The following is a 23,948-nucleotide window of genomic DNA, read 5'->3' on the forward strand; positions in this document are numbered from 1 at the left end:
TAGGGGCTGTTAATTAGTGGTGGGCAGGTTCCCCGTGACCTCCCCCCCGTGCTGGCCATTTGATAATTGCAAACAGTCTCGGAGGTTCAAGATTGCCTGGGACTGCGATTTTCAAGTTCCACCCTCTCTGGATCCAGACCCAGGGCAGCACGGCAGTACAGTGGTTAGCACTGTTGCTTCACAGCGCCAGGGGATCCCCGTTCGATTCCCGGCTTGGGTCACTGTCTGTACGGAGTCTGCACATTCTCCCCGTGTGTGCGTGGGTTTGGTCGATTGGTCACGCTAAATTACCCTTAGTGTCCAAAGATTAGGTGGAGTTGCTGGGTTGTGGGGATGGGGTGGAGGTGTGGGCTTAGGTAGGGTGCTCTTTCAGGGGCTGGTGTAGACTCGATGGGCCGAATGGCCTCCTTCTCCACTAGAAATTCTATGACTTCTATGACCCCAGTGACCCTTTGAAAATTATTTGTTATTTCTATACCTGCAGCTTCATTTTAAACATTACTAAGTAATTTCACTGCAAAAGACCTGTGGTCACTAATATTTCACAGCAAGGGGAAAATAGTATCTGATAAGAAACAAATGATAGCTGAAAGTCATGATGAAAGACTTTATATGTATGAGGTGGTGGTGGGGGTGGGGAGGGGGGTTAGTGGGGGGGGGGGGGACATCAATTGGCACAACAGAAATGTTTATTTTGGTGAGAAAAGCAGGAAAAAAAAACAGCGGAGAGAAAACTTCTGACAAAAACAGAAAATGCAAACTGACTCTTGTAGTTCAAAGTTAGCAGTAATTTGTTCCTTGGTCAAAAAGGAGGTGTTATGCACTGCACTCAATGATGTAAGTTTTGTACAAAATTAGCAGTTGGTGATTAAACGTACCCATTAATGGGCCTGGCTTTGCCAAATATTTATTAAGGGCAGTCAACAACTATCAAAATCACCAGCACTTGACAGCCTGATAGCGCACAGAAGGCACAGATGGGTGTTTGACAATTTTTCATTGCTTGTTCCATTTCACAGAATCCAACACATCTGGTATTCAGTAGAAAGCATCTTTGCACTAATTTGTTTGTCACTGTACATTGAAACTACTATCTGTCATCTTGTCATGTTTTTTTTTTGTTGTCTCAAGCTCTATGAAGACATGGCAAGTCACAAGCTTCAGTTGTTAGCCCCCTTGGGACTCTGTCGTGCAAAGTGCCACCTGTTGCAAAGCTCAGCACCTTCTGGGTGACTGCAGATGCTGGCAGATGAAAGCACAAATCAGCATTCTTTGTGCAGCTGACGGAACCATACACTCTACAACACTAACCTCCGCTGTGGCTATTGTTTCCTTTAGGGCGTTCATTAATAATGCAAACTAACACAGTAGTTACATCATTGGTACATCGTTTATTTATATACTGTTAAACACTGTTGCTTTGCGTTTTTTTTTAATAAGCAATGCATATGCTTAATGTGAAATATAAAAAAGCCTGGACTAAATCTCTTCACATGCAATTCCCACCGAGCAGCAAATTGTCATTATGAGTAGTGCTGAAACAAAAAGAGACATGCTATTGAAGCTTTTTGGCTCACACTCATCAGGACAGAATTGTAAGAACACCAAACCTCATAGGGAACACATTGTTCCCTTTGAGAATTGGTATTCTTGCAATTCTCTCCTGATCAGTGCAAGATGAAAAACTTCAATAGCATGTCTCTTTTCTCAGCAAAACTCTATGCTGCCAAGCAATCATTTATTATTATAAACCATCATTTATTTATTAGCTAAATTTAATGATAAAGAAGATAAGGACATTTTGTTTAGATCGTGTATTCATATGTTTCTTTTTGAAAGTTCTTTTAAAAAAAGATTCTTGCTTCGTTATGTTACATTTTCCACATTTCCTCTCAGTGAAACACTTCAAAAGTACTTCATTGGCTGTGAAGTGTTTTAAGGCACCCAGTGGTCACGAAAAGTGTTATATAAATGCAAGCTTTAAAAAATATATATACCACTGCTCCTTCCTTGTTACTTTGTGTGATATCACTCCACCACAGTATTGTAAAGTAGGTGTCAATCTGTTTAATTTAAACAGACCAATGCCTCCCTTAAATGACAGAGTGATTTCATGCAATTATGTTTATTCACGACTATTATATCAACAAATTGCATTTGTATAGCACCTGGAACATAATAAAGCATCCCAAGCCACTTCACAGAAACATATCAGACAAAAGAGTACTGACTCCAAGGAGTAGACATTAAGTCAGGTGACCGAAAGTTTGGTTAAAGAACTAGATTTTAAGAAGTCTTAAAAGACAAGAGGTGGAGATGGGGAGATTCAAGGTTTGGTAAGGGGTTTTCGCAAACACTAATATTGCAAACTGTAATATCTAAGATGCAGTAGAATGATGGGATAAGGATGGGTGGGGGAAAGAAAGGCCAGCAAGGGTCTGGCTCCTGTCCGTGAGTTTGTCTCGTGTATGTATGTGCGTATACACATTGAGTCTGACCCTGAGGCCCTCCCCAGCTCATTGACACTTACTGTCTCGGCCCACGCATGGAGAGTTGTATTCAGTTCGGTGAGGGACTGGAGGCCTGGCGCTGCAATGGAACCATACCCCAGCATGAATCACTCGCTTCAGAACAGGAGGAGGAGAACAAACTGGAGGAAGAGAAAGGAATGGGAGAATGTGTCAGCTCAACTCATTCGGTAGTATCATCTGTCCCCCCACTCACCCCGCTGCCCTCCACCCGCCCTCCTCCCCCCCCCCCCCCCCCCCCCCCCGCCCAGGGCAAAAGGCCAGTGGGTTGACACAGCCAGTAAAATAACAAGGGCGAGTTACACTGCAGGAGGTGGTTCCCTCACTTTGGATATTTCACTGCAGTTCGATTTACCTGTTCAGATAGATGGCAATGATCGCATTGCCCTGTGAAAAATAGAGCAAGGAGTTCTCGTGCTGGTGTCACAGCCTCCATTTCACCTTCAATCAACATTAATCATTTGTCTCATTGCTGTTTATGAAACATTCCTGACACAGTTGACTGACATCTACAGCCACATAAATAACCATCACCACCCTAACAGTGCTCGGTAACCATCCAGTTCCTAGTTTCCTGCTCATCAAAATAATGTAACCCTGTGAAGATGTTTGAGGAGCTCTAACAACACAATTGGGTGCTAGATGAATACAGGTATGAGTATGTTTGTCTTAATTGATAGTATTAATGCTAGGTTGTATGTTACACTATCAGGAATGCAGCTTGAAGTGCTGTACTGACATAGACATAGACATAGAACATACAGTGCAGAAGGAGGCCATTCGGCCCATCGAGTCTGCACCGACCCACTTAAGCCCTCACTTCCACCCTATCCCCCTAACCCAATAACCCCTCCTAACCACTAAGGGCAATTTATCACGGCCAATCCACCTAACCGGCACGTCTTTGGACTGTGGGAGGAAACCGGAGCGCCCGGAGGAAACCCACGCACACACGGGGAGAACGTGCAGACTCCGCACAGACAGTAACCCAAGCCGGGAATCGAACCTGGGACCCTGGCGCTGTGAAGCCACAGTGCTATCCACTTGTGCTACCGTGCTGCCCACTGATGTGGCATCTTCAGCCAAACCATTCAGCAACAAAGTTGAGGACTCTTGGTGGCAATACAAAAAACTGCTGGGAAATACATTATTGGGCCAGAAGAAAGACAAGTCAGCAATTCTCAAAATATTGCAGCCAAACAAGCATTGTATTATCTTTTAGAGACAGAAAGCTGGACATGGAAACTATCCACCCACCATTACTGAATCACACAAAGCTCTCCTGAAGAGAGAGAGGCGAGGACTGTGGGTCTGAAAAGCTCTGGTCTAGGACCTCAGCACTCACTCCTGCAGACCTGTCAAATCAATAAGAGGGCAGCTCATTTTGCACTTGGCTGGTGGGTACCCCTGTCACTCTGGGTGTATCTTGGGTACCTGGCAGCCCATACAGCTGCACGTTCTGGTGCCAGCCTGCCATTGGAGGGAGCTGCCACATCTCGTTCCAGTAGAAACGAGCTTCCAGCCATTATGAACATAGAACATAGAACATTACAGCGCAGTACAGGCCCTTCGGCCCTCGATGTTGCGCCGACCTGTGAAACCACTCTACAGCCCATCTACACTATTCCCTTCTCGTCTATATGTCTATCCAATGATCATTTGAATGCCCTTAGTGTTGGCGAGTCCACTACTGTTGCAGGCAGGGCATTCCACACCCTTACTACTCTCTGAGTAAAGAACCTACCTCTGACATCTGTCTTATATCTATCTCCCCTCAATTTAAAGCTATGTCCCCTCGTGTTAGACATCACCATCTGAGGAAAAAGGCTCTCACTGTCCACCCTATCCAATCCTCTGATCATCTTGTATGCCTCAATTAAGTCACCTCTTAACCTTCTTCTCTCTAACGAAAACAGCCTCAAGTCCCTCAGCCTTTCCTCATAAGATCTTCCCTCCATACCAGGCAACATTCTGGTAAATCTCCTCTGGTGGGGTTACATCCCAGTGGTTGAGTAAATGTGGGGCCAATATCCAATTTTGTGTGGCTAATAATTAGGTTCAAACTACTTTGAAGCAGACAAGTGGTGATGATAACTGTCATTCACTGTGAATGAGTGGGGACCACTGAACAGCTGTATGTGTTGCGGTCAGCAGCCTCTGCATTCAATAATGAATTTCTAAGCACCCCTTCCCTGCCTGTAGAAGCTCCTTCTCTCCATCTGTCCTCCCTTATCTCTCTCTCTCTCTCTTTCTCTTGCATGTAATGCAGACGTGCCCATTGCACCATTGCAAGTAGGGGTTTGAATGTAGGGTTACTTAGCTTTTGCTGGAGCAGGAATGCTGGAACAAGTTCTGAGCTACAGAGAAGTTTTAGGATCTGCCAGGATCGACTAAAGTCAAATCTGTGAGTCGCTTAGCCTCATGACAGTGAGATCCTGTTTCTGTGTCACTTGGTACAGTTTTCGAGGTGAAGGTTGGCCCAAAAGATTGAAAACATCATACCAACACTGTTGATTTGGGTCCTGATTTTGCTACTCGTCTCTTGCGAAGAGACCAAAGATTATTAGTGTCTGTATTATAGCTTTGTGCATAAAGGACTGGTTTAGCTCAGTGGGCTAGACAGCTGGTTTGCGATGCAGAACAAAGCCAGCAGCGCGGGTTCAATTCCTGTACCAGCTGAGAATTCTGAATTCCCCTTCTGTGTACCCGAACAGGCGCCGGAGTGTGGCGACGAGGGGCTTTTCACAGTAACTTCATTGCAGTGTTAATGTAAGTCTACTTGTGACAATAAAGATTATTATTAAAGGAATGTCAGTCACCGGGACAGCTCCTGGCGAAGGAGTGAAATCCTTGGTTATTAATATTCACCTATTAAGCACATTTTCCAACCTAGAAACTCACAAAAGGCCAACAAACAACTTCAAAATAAAAATTAGCCTCGCCCCAATCAGCTGACAACTATGCTTTTATTGGTTCTTTTATGGTACGTGAGCATCCCTGACAGGGTTAGCATGTCATGTCCAGCCTTATTGCATTTGAACTGAGTGGCTTGTTGGGGCAGGTGAGAATCAACAACATTGCTGTGGAGTCAGATGTAGGTCAGACCGGGTAAGGATGGCAGATTTCCTCAAAAGGACATTATTGGATTAGATGGGCTTTTACAACAATTGATGAGCGTTTCAAGGGGCACTGTTACGGAGACCATTTTTATTAATTGAACTTTAAATTTTACCAACCTCCTTGTGGGATTTGAAACCATATCCTCATAGCATTAACTTAGCTCTCTAGATTAACTTTGTGACAATTATCACTACACCACCATCGACCAAAGTGCAGAACCGTGGGGCAGCACGGTAGCACACTGTTGCTTCACAGCTCCAGGTTCCCAGGTTCGATTCCCGACTTGGTCACTGCCTGTGCGGAGTCTGCATGTTCCCCCCATGTTTGTGTGGGTTTCCTCCGGGTGCTCCGGCTTACTCCCACAGTCCAATGATGTACAGGTTAGCTGGATTGGCCATGCTGAATTGCCCTTAGTGTCCAAAAAGATTAGGTGGGGTTACTGGATTATGGAGATAGGATGGAGGTGTGGGCTTAGGTAGGGTGATCTTTCCAAGGGCTGGCGCAGACTCGATGGGCCGAATGGCCTCCTTCTGCATTGTAAATTCCATGATTCTAATTCTATGAACCTGACTGAAGGAGTTAAACTCAAGGACCACAAAATTCAGCTCTTTTGTTCCTGTTGTTTTGGCTCCCCGCGAATCTGGTAAAGGTAAGTGATGGTGGCCCACTCGCAACCACTTCCAACAGGGCCTTAGCTGATCACAATGTTACAGAGCGTGGTTGTCCCATACATGTGCCGGAAGTAGCAGTATAGGCAGGTTGTGACATCAGTCAGCATCAAATGCTAACTCAAGTTAACACTTTCTTCTAACTACGCAACATGTGTTCAGCTGTACAAGGAACCCTCTCCATTCCCGCCAACACCAATGGTATCACTGTCCAACTTGCAGATCAGTTGCTTTGTCTCTTTACTTTCTGATACAGAGTTAGTGGAAGTGCCAGGCTGGTAGACTGTCAGAAGGGAATGATGCTCTCTGTTGGGATGGTGTTCTGTGCTTCTGAAATGCCTCTGAGTGCACCACTGGTTCCCAGTCATGGGGACTATAGCGTCTGTGCAGGAGTGCTTACCACCTACACTTTATCGGGAGCATTTCTCCCACCTGCACCTAAACCAGCAACAGGCTACTTGTGTGGTTGGTACGACGTGACATTTAAGGATGCATTTACTATCCAGATGGAATCCATGATTTCAAAACATGCATTTTTTGAGGTAGACCCGAACTGAAAAAGGAAACAGAGAATGGAAACTAACAGTTTTCGAAGGACCAAATCGGAAACCAAGACTTCCATTGAGACTGAACTTGGTTGACAGCAGATAGAAGAACAGAGATCAATTCAAGCTCAGTAGCTGAAGTTGAGTTCAGTGGTGCAGTACAGGCAAGCTGAAGAAAACAGATGCTAGCTCCAGAAATGGAGAAGAATTATTGCAGCTGTTTCTACTACTTGGAAGACAAGGGGCAAGATTCTCCGATCCCATGCTGGGTCGGAGAATCGCCAGCGGGCTTCGCGAATCCTGCCACGCCGCCCCAATGCCGGGTCACGATTGTCCGCAGACCGGAGAAACGCCGCCATTGGGGCCAGCGTGGTCGGCGCAGCACCGGTCGGGGGCCGCTCTATGGGGTCTCCCCGCGATTCTCCGGCCCGGATGGGCCGAGCGGCCATAAAAAAAAAACGAGACCCGCTGATGCCGTTCTAACCTGCTCTGATCCGACGTGACTTCGGCGTTGAAGGGTCCGGGGGGGGCCTCCGATGTGGCCTGGCCTGTGATCGGGACCCACCTCGCTGTCTCCTGGTCTCCTTTCCTCCGCGCCAGCCCCTCTACTCCTGCGCCATGTTGGGTCAGGGCCGGCGCGGACAAGGGAGACACCGCGCATTCGCGGAAATCGCGCCGGTGGCACTTCGCATGCGCGTGTTCGCACCGGACCCACTGCGCATGCGCGCACCCCCCAGCGCCCATTCCATGGCTGGATCAGCAGCTGGAGTGCTGTGAACCGTTCCAGTGCCGTGCTGGCCCCCTGTAGGGGCCAGAATTGCTGATCCTGGGGCCGTGTTGACGCTGTCGGGAAACGGCGTCAACACCTAGCCTCAGGATCAGAGAATCCTGGCCAATTTTGGTGAATCTACATCATCCAGACCGAGCTGAGGAGGTTCTGCGGACATGTGCTATTTTTGGTGAAGGCCATAGCCTGTGGATCTCAGGGTCATTTTTTATTCAAAGACCAAAGAACAGTACAGCACAGGAACCAAGCCCGTTGGCCCTCCAAGCCTGCGCTGACCATGGTACCTGCCTAAACTAAAACTGTGGGCGAAATTCTCCCCCAACGGCGCGATGTCCGCCGACTGGCGCCCAAATCGGCGCCAATCTGACAGGGATCGCGCCGCCCCAAAGGTGCGGAATGCACCGCATCTTTGGTGGCCTAGCCCCGACATTGACGGGCTAGGCCGGCGCCAGAGGGATTTCCGCCCCGCCAGCTGGCGGAAATGGCGTTTGTTGCCCCGCCAGCTGGCGTGGAAATGCGGCGCCTGCGCGGGAGCGTCAGCGGCCGCTGACAGTTTCCCGGCGCACGCGCGGGAGCGTCAGCGGCCGCTGAAAGTTTCCCGCGCATGCGCAGTGGGGAGAGTCACTTCCGCCTCCGCCATGGTGGAGGCCGTGGCGGAGGCGGAAGGGAAAGAGTGCCCCCACGGCACAGGCCCGCCCGCGGATCGGTGGGCCCCGATCGCGGGCCAGGCCACCGTGAGGGCACCCCCCGGGGTCAGATCGCCCCGCGCCCCCCCCAGGATCCCGGAGCCCGCCCACGCCGCCTGGTCCCGCCAGTAAATACCAACTTTAATTTACGCCGGCAGGACAGGCAATTTCTGGGCGGGACTTCGGCCCATACGGGCCGGAGAATTGAGCGGGGGGGGTCCCGCCAATCGGTGCGGCCCGATTCCCGCCCCCGCCCAATCTCCGGTACCGGAGACTTCGGCGGGGGTGGGGGCGGGATTCACGGCGGCCAACGGCCATTCTCCGGCCCGGCGGGGGGTCGGAGAATGACGCCCCGTATGCACTTACGGAGTCCGTATCCTTTTATTCCCACCCTATTCATATTTTTGTCTAGAGGCCCCTTGAATGCCGCTATTGTACCTGCTCCCACCACCTCCCCAGGCAGCATGTTCCATATATTTACCACCCTCTGTGTCAAACACGTGCCTCGCACATCTGTTCTAAACTTTTCCCCACGCACTTTAAACCTATGTCCCCTAATACTTGACTCCCGTACCCTAGGAAAGAGCACCTGACTATCCACTCTGCCAATGCCGCTCATAATCTTGTAGACATCTATCAGGTCGCCTCTCAACCTCCGTCATTCCAGTGAGAACACACCGAGTTTATCTAACCTCGCCTCATAGCTAATGCCCTCCATACCACGCAACATCCTAGTAAACCTTCTGTGCCCTCTTCGTTCATGGGATATGGAAGTTGCTGTCTGGGCCAGCATTTGTTGCCCATCCCTAATTGTCCTTGAACTGAGTGGTTTGCTTGGTCATTTCAGAGGGCATTTACGAGTCAATCACATTGTTGTGATTCTGGAGTCATATGTAGGCCAGACTAGGTAAGGATTTCCTTCCTTAAAGGACATTAATGAACCAGAAGGGTTTTTACAACAATCAACAATGGTTTCATGGTCATCATTGGACGTTTAATTCCAGATTTTCATTGAATTCAAATTTTAGCAGAGAATCACCCTTGGCCTCCAAATCACTAGTCCAGTGACAATACCACGGTGCCTCCCCACAGGTTGTGCACATATGTCTGCTGGGGATCAAGTGCCATATCAGGACAGTAGTTGAAGAACTTTGTGACTGATTCTCATGACCGATGCAAAATGTGGACAGTTGTGTCCATTTGTAAGATCTGCCTTAGTTGTATATGCCTTTGTATGGATAATATTTATGGCATAATCAATTGCAAGTTGCCTGTTAATTTGCATTAATTTATGGTGATATAGGGGTGTAGATATTGGTGGTTAGCTGAGGTGTTTGCTTTGCTTGACTCTTGGATGGAAAAAAAAATTATTCTGTTTTTAAAACGTGAAATCTTGTGGCTTTATTCTTATGGTAAGTAAATGGGATTTTGGATTTCTACTTCTAAAAAAACATTACTGGTCTCTACTGAAATCATAATATGGCCTCAACTGTTTGTGCGGGGTCATTGAACGTCATAGAATTTACAGTGCCATTCGGCCCATCGTGTCTGCACCGGCTCTTTGAAAGAGCACCCTACCCAAGCCCACACCTCCAGCCTATCCCCACAACCCAGTAACCCCACCCAACACTAAGGGCAATTTTAGACACTGAGGGCAATTAAGCATGGCCAATCCACCTAACCTGCACATCTTTGGACTGTGGGAGGAAACCCACGCACACACGGGGAGAACGTGCAGACTCGGCACAGACAGAGACCCAAGCCGGGAATCGAACCTGGGACCCTCAAGCTGTGAAGCAATTGTGCTAACCACCATGCTACCGTGCTACCCTTTCTTCTTGTGGCACTTTATCCGTGTCCTCTATTGGGCATTGTGGCCACTTGATCCCATTGCTTCCTGAGCACTTATCTCAAGCACCTTCTAGCCCCGTAAGGGAAGAGAACTTCTCTCTTCTGGTTCAACTCCTGCACTAACCATTCCAGCACAGCTTCAGAAACCTCCGGGGGGCATTCTCTGTGGCCTGTTGCATCGTTTCAGGTTCTTCTTAAAGCTCTTCCAGTGTTACCCAGCCAATTGCCATTCCTGCTAGAGCCAGAATGGACCTTACCTTCAAGGGAGGCATTCTGGCTTTAAGTTACGTTGTCTAGCTTTAAGTAATGCTGACTAGACTCAAGTGGTGGTAACCTCACATATACCTGGGCCCCTTCTGAGGTCGACAGTCATTTAACCAAACATTCAGCACAAGGTTGCATGCTAGAGTCATGGATATGAGCAGGCAGCCCAACATTTGCTTCTTGCTTGCTTCATTTCCATTAACACCAGAACGATTATGTATCCTGATCCACACACCCAAATTTGGGGGCTATCCAATTTATTTCCCCCCTCCTGGAACAGTTTTGTCAGTTTGTTGGCGCCGTGCACACATGGAAATGACTACACACCTCATATCCCTTTCTTGCTTGGTTCCTGGGTAATGGAATGAATTCATTAACACTGGCAAGCAGCATATTTTTCAGTGGTTATATGCAGTCCAACTGGTATTGCATGTACATAGAATCCATAGAATCCCTACACAGCAGAAGGAGACCATTCGGGGGGGGGGGGGGGGGGGGGGGGGTGATGTGTGCTGTTGCAAAAGATAAGATGCACCTCTTATCTCGGGGGAGTGGATTGGAGAAGGCAAGGTCTCGGCGATCTACCAGGAGATGCAGGAGGAGGAGGAGGCCTCGGTGGAGGAACTGAAAGGTAAATGGGAGGAGGAGCTGGGTGAGGAGATAGATGAGGGTACGTGGGCGGACGCCCTGGGTAGGGTAAATTCTTCCTCCTCTTGCGCCAGGCTTAGCCTGATACAGTTTAAGGCTCTGCATAAGGCGCACATGACGGGACAAGGCTGAGTCGTTTTTTTGGAGTGGAGGACAGGTGTGTGAGGTGTTCGGGGAGCCCAGAAAATCGTACCCACATGTTCTGGGCATGCCCAGCGCTGGATGAGTTCTGGAGGGGCGTTGCGAGGACAGTGTCTAAGGTGGCAAACACCCGGATTAAGCCGAGTTGGGGGCTCGCACTATTTGGGGTATCGGACGAGCCGGGAGTACAGGAGGCGAAAGAGACCGGCATTCTGGCCTTTGCGTCCCTGGTAGCCCGGCGGAGGATTCTGCTACAGTGGAAGGATGCGAGGCCCCCAAGCGTGGAAGCCTGGATCAGCGACATGGCAGGGTTCATTGAATTGGAGAGGGTAAAATTTGCCTTAAGAGGATCTGTGCAAGGGTTCTTCAGGCGGTGGCAGACTTTCTAGCGGAGCGTTAGGATGTGGTCAGCAGCAGCAACCCGGGGGTGTGGGGGGGGGGGGGGGGGTACTTGGTGTTTACTACTGTGTTTATTTTCGTTTAATGGGGGGCTTGTATATTGGGGGAATACGTGACATAGCTATAAGATGTTTATTTATGTGTTCTTTGTTTTTTCTTATTTCTGTAAGGGGGGGTTGTTGAAAATATGTAAAAAAATTTGAATAAAAATATATATATTTTTTAAACAAGTGTGGAGTAACATTCCTTCAGATATTAATTATGGCTACCGTTATTTTTATCTGTCTCTTTGAATTCAATTTTTCTTCGCTATTTATTTCACTTTCTGTACATGTTCTTACAATTAATTAAATGTTCTAATTCCTGGGCAGCACAGTGGCGCAGTGGTTAGCATTGCTGTGGTCTGTCTTTTAAAAGCACCCTTTGCTGCTCATTATAGGTCCCTGGTTGTTCAGTCTGCTGAGTGTTGCCTGCATTTTTTGAATGCTCAGGGAGCCTCTGGTCATCTGGGAGCCCACGTAGGCCACTCCTCTGGAAACCCTCATACCCCAGCTGTTTCATCAAGGGGATGGGCATGGCCAAGCTCAATCAGAGGACCACCAGGTGTTGGCATTCCTCAGAAGCGATTACCCACTGCAGAAGAAGCAGGGGATCAGCAGAGCTCACCCCAACCAAAGGACACCTGCACCGTGGCTTTTGGAGCCCTCCCTGGTTCTCTGCCCCTCTCAGGGCAGAGGCCTCACTAGTGACCCTTCCCCTTCAGGATCTCGAGCTGTCTCCTCCTGGTGAGACTGGCAGTGCTGATTGCCCCTGCCACCACTTCCCAAGTGCTGCTTAGGAGGGCAGGTTTGAGTCTACGGCCCACCCTGGGGAAGGGAATGTCTCTCCGCCCCTCACTGGCATGGAGCTGTGGGTCCACCTCAGACTCCCAACCTTGGGGTCAGGTCTTCTGTGAGCCATCGTCATGGCTGCAGTGAGTGTGAGGTAAGTGGAGTGCTTAGAAACAGCTACAGCTGCTAGGTTCTTTAACGTTAACTCCGGCCCCAGCAGTTAGAATACCCGCCGGGTCGGGAATTGATCTCAATTTACGCAGGTAGAGTGCTGGCCCATTTGTGTGTCCTGACTCTCATTCTGAATCGCACCCTGAACGGGAACTCAAATCACACGCTATTCAGTCCCGGCGGCATTACTTTGGGCGGGATTCTCCAGCTACGCCCACTTGGTGACCAAAAATTCCCGCCTGAGGTCAATGGACCTTTACATGGTCCATGCCCTGCCTGTGGCGATCTTGCAGCGGGCGGGGCGGAAGATCCAGCCCTTTGCCTCCCAAATGGAAAATCCTGCCCCATATCTTTATTTTTGGGCCCTGAGACATACTGAAACAGGGCTTTGCAGCAGTTTGGGAGGAGTTATAGCCAGGAAACCTGAGATTTTGAGAGGCCCACTCTGATGACAGCCTGAGTAATAGGATTGGCGAGTGAAGTGTGATATACCATCAATTCACTGCGAGACTATGAGAACGAGTGAACATAAGGCTTTATTATCCAGGAACTTGCCTGCCAGTGTCTGCTGTACAAATGAGTGCCGCCCACAGGTGGCCGGTCTATATATCGCCCCGGGGAGGGCAGAGCCAGAGGCGGAGCCATCCGGGGTTCCAGTATAATACCTGGAAGTGGATCGTATTGTCATTTCATGGTCATAGGTCACAGTACTATACAGACAGTTCATATTCAGGTGAATACATTCACCCCCTGTTAAAAAAAATCAAGCCTGGCGGGGGTGATGTGGGGGTCATCAAATATTCAGTCAGTCTGGAGACTAGATCGTTCTTTTAGACCTCCTCAGCTCTGGCGGTGCGGCGGGCACGGTTGTTGCAGATGGTGACTCCGGGGCATGTTGTCTGGAGCTTCAGTCCGGCGTGTCAGAGGCGGTTGAGGGGTGGGAGTAGGAAGGGGCGTGGGGAGTGGCGGTAGGCTGTGGGGGGGGGGGGAGGAGCGTTGGCAGGGGAACCAGCTGGCGCCAGGTCCCGTAGGGAGACCGTATGGGTCCTCGTATGCTTCCGGAGAACAACAGGTTCCGGAGTTGTCAGCCAGGATGGAAGCGAGACCCCGGAGAAGGACTTCCTAGGGAAGACAAACAAACGGTCATGAGGGATCTCGTTCGTGGCTGTGCAGAGGAGCGATCTAATGGAGTGGAGCGCGTCGGGGTGGACCTCCTGCCAGCGGGGGATCGGGAGACATCTAGACCGGAGGGCAAGAAGGACGGCCTTCCATACCGTCGCGTTCTCCCTCTCCACCTGCCCGTTTCCCTGTGGGTTATAGCCCGTAGTCCTGCTCGAGGCGATGCCTTTACTGAGCAGGTACTGACGCAGCTCATAACTCATGAACGATGTGCCCCGGTCGGTGCTAAACACGCATTTTTCCCTGTTGTAGGTGAGGTTCGGGGCGTTAGCGGTCTGGAGGAATTTGAGGAGGTTGGCGTCGTGGTCCTGCTGGTCATTGCCGCAGGTGGCTATGTTGTCGAGGTATGGGAACGTGGCCCGCAAACCGTGCTGGTCAACCATTCGGTCCATCTCCCGTTGGAAGACCGAGACTCCGTTAGTGACGCCAAATGGAACCCTTAAAAAGTGGTAGAACCACCCGTCTGCTTCGAAGGAAGCGTACTTGCGGTCGGTCGGGCGGATGGGGAGCTGATGGTATGCGGACTTAAGGTCCACGGTGGAAAAGACCTTGTACTGTGCAATCCGATTGACCATGTCGGATATGCGGAGGAGAGGGTACGCATCTAGCTGCGTGTACCTATGATGGTTTGACTATAATCTACCACCATCCTCTGCTTTTCCCCGGTCTTTACAACTATCACCTGAGCTCTCCAGGGACTATTGCTGGACTGGATTATGCCCTCCTTCAGCAGCCGCTGGACTTCAGACCGGATAAATGTTCGGTCCTGGCGCTGTACCGTCTGTTCCTAGTGGTGACGGGTTTGCAATCCGGGGTGAGGTTCGCAAACAAGGAAGGCGGTTCAACCTTGAGGGTCGCGAGGCTGCAGATAGTGAGTGGGGGTATAGGGCCGCTGAATTGGAACGTGAAACTCTGAAGGTTACATTGAAAATCTAACCCCAGGAGAGTGGGAACGCAGAGGTGGGGGAGGACATAAAGTCGATAATTCTTAAACTCTCTCCCTTGCACTGTTAGGTTCGCGATGCAGAACCCTTTGATTTCTATGGAATGGGATCCCGCTGACAGAAAAATCTTTTGGTACTTGGGTGGATCGAAAGAAAACAGCGTCTTACCGTATCCGGATGGATAAAACTTTCCGTGCTCCCAGAGTCGATCCCGTTAACCAGCACCGTCGTCTTTGCCGTTTGGAGCGTCCGGGGCTGCACCTGGTCCAGGGTCACCGAAGCCAGTTGCGGTTGCTGCACGGGGCGTTTTCTACAGCCCCCGTGGGGCCGTCCATGCTGGGGTCCTTGGCTGTCAGCCAAGATGGCGGCGTCCACGGATCGCACGCGGTCGGGGGTGGACAAAATGGCCGCGTCCATGAATCGCACGTGGCCGGAGGGTCACAAGATGGCAGCGCCCATCCCCCCCGCGTGGAGTCCGGGACCCAAAATGGCGGTGCCCGTTGGCCGCATATGGATCGTTGGGGGGGTTGAGTCTGTGGTCCCAGTTCTCCACCGGAGATTGCGGCGACCCCCCGGGACTGGCACATCGCTGAATAGTGCCCCTACTTGCCGCAACTTTTACAGATGGCTGAGCGGGCCGGGCAGCGCTGCCGGGGGTGTTTCAACTGCCCGCAAAAATAGCAGCGGGGCCCCCCGGGTGGTCTGGTGCTCTGGCCGCGCAGGCTTGCGGGTGGACGGGGGGTGCCGGAGAGTCGGTCGCGGCGGGGGTCCACGGGGCCCAAGTGGCTGCCGCGCGGTCGGGGGCGTAAGCCACATCGAGGGAGGCCGCAAGGGCCCGTGCCTCCGTGAGCCCTAGTGAGTCTCTCTCCAGCAGTCGCTGGCGAATTTGGGATGAGGTCATACCTGCTACAAAAGCATCCCTGATTAGGTGTTCCGTATGTTCGTTAGCCGTCACCGGTGGGCAGTTGCAGCTCCTTCCCAATATTAGCAGCGCGCTGTAGAACTCGTCCAGTGATTCTCCGGGGATTTGCCGTCTCATCGCGAGTTGGTGGCGTGCGTAGACTTGGTTTACGGGCCGAATGTAGATCCCTCTCAGCATGGTGAGCGCCGTCGGGAAATCCTCCGCGTCTTCGATGAGCGTGTAGATCTCCGGACTCACCCTGGAATGCAGGACCTGCATTTTCTGGTCTTCTGTAGGTCTGCCGGGGCCGATTCGGAGGTATCCCTCAAAGCACACTAGCCAGTGTTTAAACGTGGCCGCTGAGTTTGCTGCATGGGGGCTGATTCGCAGACACTCCGGGGCGATGAGGAGCTCCATAGTCTTTTACGTCTGCGTAATAAATTGTAGCACAATCAATCATTCACGAGGCGGGAAGAGATGAAGTCAATCGAAGGCTTTATTACGCAGACTTGTTCCCCAGCAGCTCGGTTACAGAATGCGGCTGCTGGGAGAACCCGGGTTCTCATACTCCGCCTTACTGGGTGGAGCCAGCAGGCGGCAGATCAAATTAGCACCCAGTGTCTGTCCACCAATAGCCTCTCGGCATCACTGGGTACCGTACTACCCCTAATACATACCACCACACCATCACATGTTAGTGGGATTTCCCATGAAAACAACCCCATGCCACCGGGAAACCCGTGGGCGGTGATGCGCTGCTGGCAGTGGCTACTGGCAGGAAAAGAGAATCGCAACGTCCGGAGAATTCTGATCTTCATCTGTGACATTAACAAACATTGCGGCAGGATTTACCGGCCTATTCACACCTAACTTTGTGACGCGATAAGGCCATCGAATCGTGGGAGAGTCCTCTCGCAAGATTCGCGCTGCTCGAGGCGTCTCGCGAGATTCAACCAAACTTTGTGAGATGTCGCAATGTGGATCTCGCCTTCACTTGGCGAGATCCAGATTAGCATATTTAAATGATCCATTCGGCTCATTTAAACATGTCTGCGCCGCGTTCTCCCAGGGTCCAGGAGCTAATGGCCTCCACAACGAGGCGTTGACCGGCTGCCATTCAGTACTGGTCACACAAATGTTTGTCAGTCATAACAGCACCTGGGGGGATTTCCCAGGCCATTGGAAACCCCCAGGTGGTCAGGTTCTGGACAGAGTTGTAAACTAGCACTCCTGTTTGTCTCTTGGGCACCTTGGCACTGCCAGCCTGGCACCTTGACACTGCCAACTGGGCACCCTGGAAATGCCACCCTGACACTGCCAAGGTGCCTCTGCCAGGCTGGCAGGGACACTAACAGTGTGCCAGGCTGACAGTACCAAGGTGCCTGGGTGCCAGGTTACCCATGCCAGGGTTGGACATGGTGCGCCTTGCCCTTAAGAGGTGGGGTGAGAGGGGACTCGAGGACCCTGGAAGAGACAAGTTGGGTGCAGTGGGGCGGGGGGGGGGGGGGGGGGGTGCGTCGCTATGGAGGCTGCGGTAGGGATGCTGAGGGAGGAGGGCGGGTCACAAAATCAGGGCTGCCTTTAAAAATGGCGCCTCCGTCCACGAGTACTCTTCCTGCACTGGCAAGTTGAGCAGGAAATGAGGAAAATGCGGCCTCATCGGGATGTTCTCCACCATGGCCAAAAAAAACAACAAAGCGCGTTGAATAGTGGAGTGTTTCTTGGTGCTGCAGTCACTGAAAAACATCCCGCTAAACAGACTCTTATGTTTTCCTGCTATAAGTGCCTTAGCACTAAGTTCTTTATACTTCAAGCATCATATATTCCCTCTATCTCTCCAGCTTAGTGTAGTACAAGATGCTTGCCCAAACATGCTGATGAAGAACCCATTGTTTCCACTGCAGTTACCTGGGTCAATCTCTTCCTTGCCCTATACAATTTATACCAATTCTCCAAGGAATAGTTGTTTAAATTGTTAACTGAAATAATGCATACTGTTAGGTGTAAAAACAATGTTGAAAATAAATATCCAACATGTTGGATAAAGAGACCAAAGCAAGAACAGTAACTACTCCACCTGGATTTCTGAGCATTGTATTATCAAAGGGGAACTTTATGCTGTGTTCTGGATTTCAGGTGACGTGCTCTGACTCAAAGGTATAACGGAATATTTTGTACTATTGTTCTGGCACATTGAAGCTCTTCATCACAGTGCTGTCAGGGGCATGGGGATGGTCAGGTGTGCAAGTTTACAAAGACTTCTTAAAAATCTGCCAATAAAGCATTCAGGAATGAACAAAAGCCAATGAGAGAAAGGGTGAGGAATATCGGGTGCTTTTAAACACTGGCCTCTCATAAGGTAGCCACACCATCACTAACTTCTTCCCCATTTGATGCTGGAAACTGCCACCACTCATTAATATTAAATATCCAATTATACCTCCTTGTAGTTGTTCTATTATTGCATTCTGTTAAGTGAAAACAATGTATTTTACAGTCAGAAACATGCATTGCTAAGCATTAGGGCAGAGTGCTTTTGCAGCATAAGGGAATACAGTAAATGACTGAGCAGTCCTCAGAGCTGCACAGCACGCCTGGTTACCGTAGTGACTGAACCTCTTCAAAGAAAAGAAAATATATGGTCGTTTAAAAAAATCCAGTGTAGAATCTAAAATGGCATTTAGTAGACTTCTCCCCCAGGGCACCATGATTACTATTTGTGCGTTGAGTGGATTTTACTTTCTACTTTCCATTTATGAGTCTTTCAGGCTTTGCGCATTAAAAACCTTTTAGTTTAAAATTGCGGCAATATTTTACGGCAGCTTTATCGCCATTCCAGCACTAGTCTCTGCCGGTAATGAGTAAATATTGGCACAGCTTAAAGCTTAACGAAACATCAACATGTGTTTGGGCAACATGGCACACAGTGCCATTTAGCAATATGCTTTAGGGTGTAAAAGCACTTGCACAGCTCTGTGGGGCTTCAAGAAGTGGGAAGCAGAATGCATTTTTAGAAATTGTCAAGGGAAGAGGCAAGGACGTTAGTGCGACCCCTGTTTATGTGAGATTCAATTTCACGTGCCACAAGAGATTGTCTGCAATCTTCCTCATTGATAGGACACATTAAAAGGGGGAAATGTACACAGAAATGGATTGCACAACATATGGGGCGAGATTCTCCGTCCCGCCATCCCCTGTTTTCTGGCGCGGCGCGCCACCGCTGGCAGTGGGATTCTCCGTTTCCCATTGTGACCACCCCATGCCATCGGAAAAGTCACGGGCGTGGGTGCACTGCTGGCGAAGCGGAGGATCCCGCCGAGGGAGTATCCCGCAGCAGGTGTTTTTCAGGCTTTCCCATCCAAAGGTTGGATGGGCCTCCCGTCTGCTTCAGGAACATTAATTGGAAGGGCCGCAATATTTTAAATAAACTATTTTTTTTCGCCGAGTTGCACGTTCTCACAAAGCTGAACTATTCAATTAGCTCCACTGCTTTTTCGCTGTCACGCTGCAACTTTTCTTTTCTTTTTCAAGTATGTACCTAATTACCTTTTGAAAGTTGCTGTTAAACCTGTTTCCACCACACTTTCAGGCAGTGTGTTCCAGATCATAACAAGCTTGTTGCGTGAAAATTAATTATGTTAATAGTATGTCTTTCCCTTGTTCGAGAGGATTTGAAGTGCTTCATGGCAAATGAATTATTTTGAAGCACGGTCCCTATTGTTATGCAGCTAACCTGTACATGGCCAAGTCTCGCAAATAGCAGCGAGATGAAAGATTGATTCATTCCATCTTGAGTGAGGAGCAAAGGTTGGTCAGAATTCCAGGGAAGAACCTCCCTGTTCCCTTTTCAAATATTTTCCACAAGATCTTTCACATTCTCCCGAATAGGCAGATGGGTTTAACGCTGTGCCTGAAGGTCTTCTAACTCTTCACATTTAATTATAACTGCCTTTACCTTTTTATCTTTTCACAGAATCCCTACAGTGCAGAACAAGGTCATTCAGCCCATCGGGTCTAACCAACCCTCTGAAAAAGCACTCCACCCAAGCCCACTTCCCGTCTTATCCCCAAAAGCCTTAACCTAACCTACACTTCCCTGTACACTAAGGGGAGATTTTAGCATGGCGAATCCACCTAATCCTCACATGTTTGGACTGTGGGAGCAAACCGGAGCACCCGGAGGAAACCCACGCAAACACAGGGAGAATGTGCAAACTCCACACGGACAGTCACCCAAGGCCGGGATTGAACCCAGGTTCCTGGTGCTGTGAAGCAGCTGTGTTAACCATTGTGCCACCATGCGCTTTCGTATTCATACGTCTGATGCCTTTCTCATATTCATAAAATTCAGGGAAAATATATGTCAATATTTATGATTAAAATGCCAAATAGCATGGCAGTCCATTGCTGTATTATTTTCCATATGTTTCTATATGTGGTATGCTTATTGCTAAATTTTGCCAGGAATAAGAAAGCATATGGGATCGTTGCCTTTATAAATAGACATGGACAATGGCAAGGAAATGATGCAGTACCTTTATAAAACACCGGCGGAAGTTCTGCCTCGGGGTGATAGCCGTGTAGCATTAATGTCGCTGCACTAGTGACTAATCCAGAGGCCCAGGCTCATGCACTGGTGACAAGATTTCAAATCCCACCATGGCAGCTGGTGGAACTTAAATTCAGTTAATAATCTGGACATGAAAAGCTAGTTTCCGTACTGGTGACCATGAAATCATCACCGATTGTCCTAAAAGCCCATCTGATTCATGAATGCCCTTTAGGGAAGGAAATCTGCTGCCCTCACTTGGCTTGGCCTGGCCTACCTGTGACTCCAGACCCACAGCAATTGCGGTTGACTCTTAAGGGCCCTCTGAAATGATATTGCAAGCCTCTCAGTTCAAGGACAATTCCAGAGACACCCAGATCGCATGCGAAGGCAAAACAATAACCAGGCACCTTGCTTGTGGAAGGATGTTGACGGTTCTGAGTAGATTTACTGGAATGATGCTAGGGATGAGGGATTTCAGCTACTTGGAGAGACTGTAGACAGAGAAGGAAAGTGAGAAATTTAATGAAGCGTTTAGCCATAATACATGAGGAGAAACAATTTCCACTGACAGGCATTTTGGTGACCACAGGACATTTTTAAAAAGTTTTTTTAATTCGTTCATGGGATGTGGATGTGGCTGTCGCTGGCTAGACCAACATTTTTTGCCCTTTCCTGAGGACATTTAATGGTCAACCATATTGCTGTGGATCCGGAGTCACATGGAGGCCAGAGCATGTAAGGACGATCCTTCCCTAAAGGACATTAGTGAACCAGAAACGACAATCGACAATGGTTTGATGGTCACCTTTAATTCCAAACTTTTAAAAAATTGAATTCAAATTTCACCATCTGCCATGGAGGGATTTGAACCCGGGTACCGGGCGTGACTCTGGGTCCCTGGATTACTAGTCCAGCGGCAACACCACTATGCCGCTGCCTCCCTATAACATAGCTGGCAAAAGAACATGAAGGGAAATGAGAAATCATTTTTTTAGGCAGTGATATGTTATGATCTGGAATACACTGCATGAGAGATTTAATGGCGGCTTTTAGAAGAGAATTGGACGTATAGATGAAAAGGAAAAATTATGAAGCCACGGACAAAGAGCAGGCTAATGATTGGGAAAAGGACTGATGGGTTAAGTATATTGTATGATTCTATGGTCGCATTCTGTGATCGGGAAATGAAGTCCTCGTGTTGAGGGTGAGAAAATTGTGAGGGTTCGCACTGAGAGACATTGATCCCCTGCCATGTCAGGGTTAGAGTGAGAGAAACAGTTGTTTCAAATTTGAGAAGGCCCTAATCAAATCATTTAACCATGAATTCTGCGTTTTAATGTCATTTGCTGTCTTGTTTTGTCACAGTATTACTTTCATTATCATCATTCATCATTGACAAACTACTGTGCCATGCTATGCATTTTTATTAACTTTACATGCTCTTTACTAATGTACCACTTCATTAATTTACTTTGAATATTTATCATAACCACTTTTTGGGTGCCTACAATAAATAGCCGAGCACCAGATATACTTAAATACCATGAGACAAAAGTGTTTTATTTATGGAGGAAATCAGTGTTAAATAAGGTCTCACAACCAGTGGCTGTGACAGTTCTTTCTTCTTCCTTCTCCGAATTAAAATAGCCATCAGTCTCATCGTTTGTCAGCTTAGAACTGAACGGCATCTGTGAAGTGCAGGAATCTTTTTTGCAAATCATTTCCATTGTATTTCTCTGGTACAGGGATATTTCCAAAGGAGTAGTCCCTGTTTCAGACGGTCAAATTGTGAATGATTTGTACATCATTTCCTTTGACATAAATGGCGCGATCTACCGGCCGTGTCGTGCCTGAACGAGAGTGTGACATAGCTGATAGATGCCAGGAGAGGTCTCCTGTGGGCTCCCCGGCAGCCAATCCGCCTCGCGATCTAACCAGATAGCGGCACCGGGATCAGGGTCGTGCCCACAATGGCATGATCAAGCCTCGGACAGTCAAGTAGGTTTTCAACCCACTTAGACGTGTTCAGCGTGCTTACCCGGGATCTACTGGAATCTCGACACCTAACGGCCTCACCAGGGAGGCTCCGTTCAATACTAGTCCACACAAATGCAGACCAGGCAGAACGGCAGCCGGGGGAGGTTCTCTCGGGCCATTGGAGGCCCCTGGCTGTCAGCGATAGGGCAGCATGGCCCGCCGGCTCTCACCCTGGAAACTGGGCACCTTGGCAGTGCCATATTGTCACCTTTGCAATGCAAAGCCGGAAGGACCACTTCCAGGGTGCCACTACCAGGGGTCAGGGCCTGAGGGAGCTATGCGCATGAATGGAGGGTGGAGGGTGTGAAGGGTGGGAGGGTGCAGGACGGCTATGAAGGGTTATGGGGGGTTAAGGGTGGGGGTCCTGGAAGGGGAGGGGTGAATGGGGATGGGAAGGCCTGAAAAGAGGGGCGATCAGCGATCTCATAGTGGGTGCTGCACTTGGTCGGGTGTGAAGCAATGCCCATGCGTGTGGGAGGTGACAATGCCCATCGTGTGGGATGTGGGTCACCCACAAGCCCTCTTAGAGATCAGGGCACCCTTTCAAAATGGTGACCCGATCTCGGAGGAGCCGCTTTGGCCAGCAAGTTCAGCTCGCCAGTGATGAAAGTAATTCGAAGTGTGGGCTAGACCCAAAAAAGTGATTAAGAGTGGTTAGATAGCAGTGGGGAACTCGCTAACAGAGCCTACGGGAAACACCCAGCAAAACCCGCCACAAACGGCACTTATTTTTCTCTATAGTATATCAAATGATCAAATGAAAAAAATTAACATGCTATCTAAACTTTTCGCCTTGTACTCATCAGAACATACTGCAAGATTACCAACAGTAAAGGGAACAGCAATTTATACTGGATGAGAAGAGAGTACCGGTTGGTTGGCAAGTGGATTTTGATTGGTGAAAATGCAACAGGGAACAGTTAACTTCCAAGTTATTGTTCAAATTCAAATCAGGCTGGTCGACTCTGATTTGTCAGTGCATTGCCAAAGGGAATGAACCAGGGGATAGCTGTCCTTCAAGCTTTTATTCAGTTGGACATGATCCTTCTGTCTGCAAAGAATAGGGTCTTGTGTGTGAATATATGTGACTGCTGGCGTGTATAAGGGAACCATCCTGCAAGCCCAACAGATAATCTAAATTTGTTTTTCAGTGCACAAACAATCAGGATTGTATAGAAAGTGTTGTCCAATCACGGAATCATATCTAATGTTCGACATTACGTTTTACGTTTTGTAAGCACAGGCTGGTTAACAATGCCTCGACAAGTCAAAGTCCACTTGCTAACCAACTAGCGATCTCTTCTTAAGCAATATAGGTTGCTGTTGCCTTTACTGTTGGAAATCTTGCACTCTGTCTTGATGTGTGCAAGGTGGAAAGTTAAGACAGCATGTCTCTTTCGTCAGCAATGCTCAAATTCTATACCACCAAACAAATAAATGACCTCTTCTCGTAAAGGGATTCTTTGCTGGAAAAATATTGACCAAAGTTTTCCGGCCAGTCCCACTGATGGCGAGCCCCCGTCACGGGTCCCCCGGCGGCAGATGGTGCGAACAACAGGAAAATCCATTGTCAGCGACAGGTCCGGAAGATTCTTTCGCTGGCCAATAGCTGGCCACCTCTACTACCACAAAACATGCTACGAGGCCAGGGGAGTGTGGGGAGAGGGGTTTGTGTGCATACGTTTTCATACCAGATA

The 23,948-nt window shown here is 49.1% G+C and overlaps 1 protein-coding gene across 1 annotated transcript in view; it reads right to left on the reverse strand.

Moving 5' to 3' along the window:
• The window catches only part of adarb2 (adenosine deaminase RNA specific B2 (inactive)), a 1,014,773-nt gene that overhangs the window by 583,281 nt on the left and 407,544 nt on the right, over positions 1 to 23,948 (reverse strand). Inside the window, 1 exon segment of the mRNA XM_072508292.1 lies at positions 2,531 to 2,650. Within this exon segment, the coding sequence (XP_072364393.1) occupies positions 2,531 to 2,650 (120 nt within the window).

This window comes from Scyliorhinus torazame, chromosome 6 (genome assembly GCF_047496885.1).
Source record: "Scyliorhinus torazame isolate Kashiwa2021f chromosome 6, sScyTor2.1, whole genome shotgun sequence".
Classification (NCBI taxonomy): domain Eukaryota; kingdom Metazoa; phylum Chordata; class Chondrichthyes; order Carcharhiniformes; family Scyliorhinidae; genus Scyliorhinus; species Scyliorhinus torazame.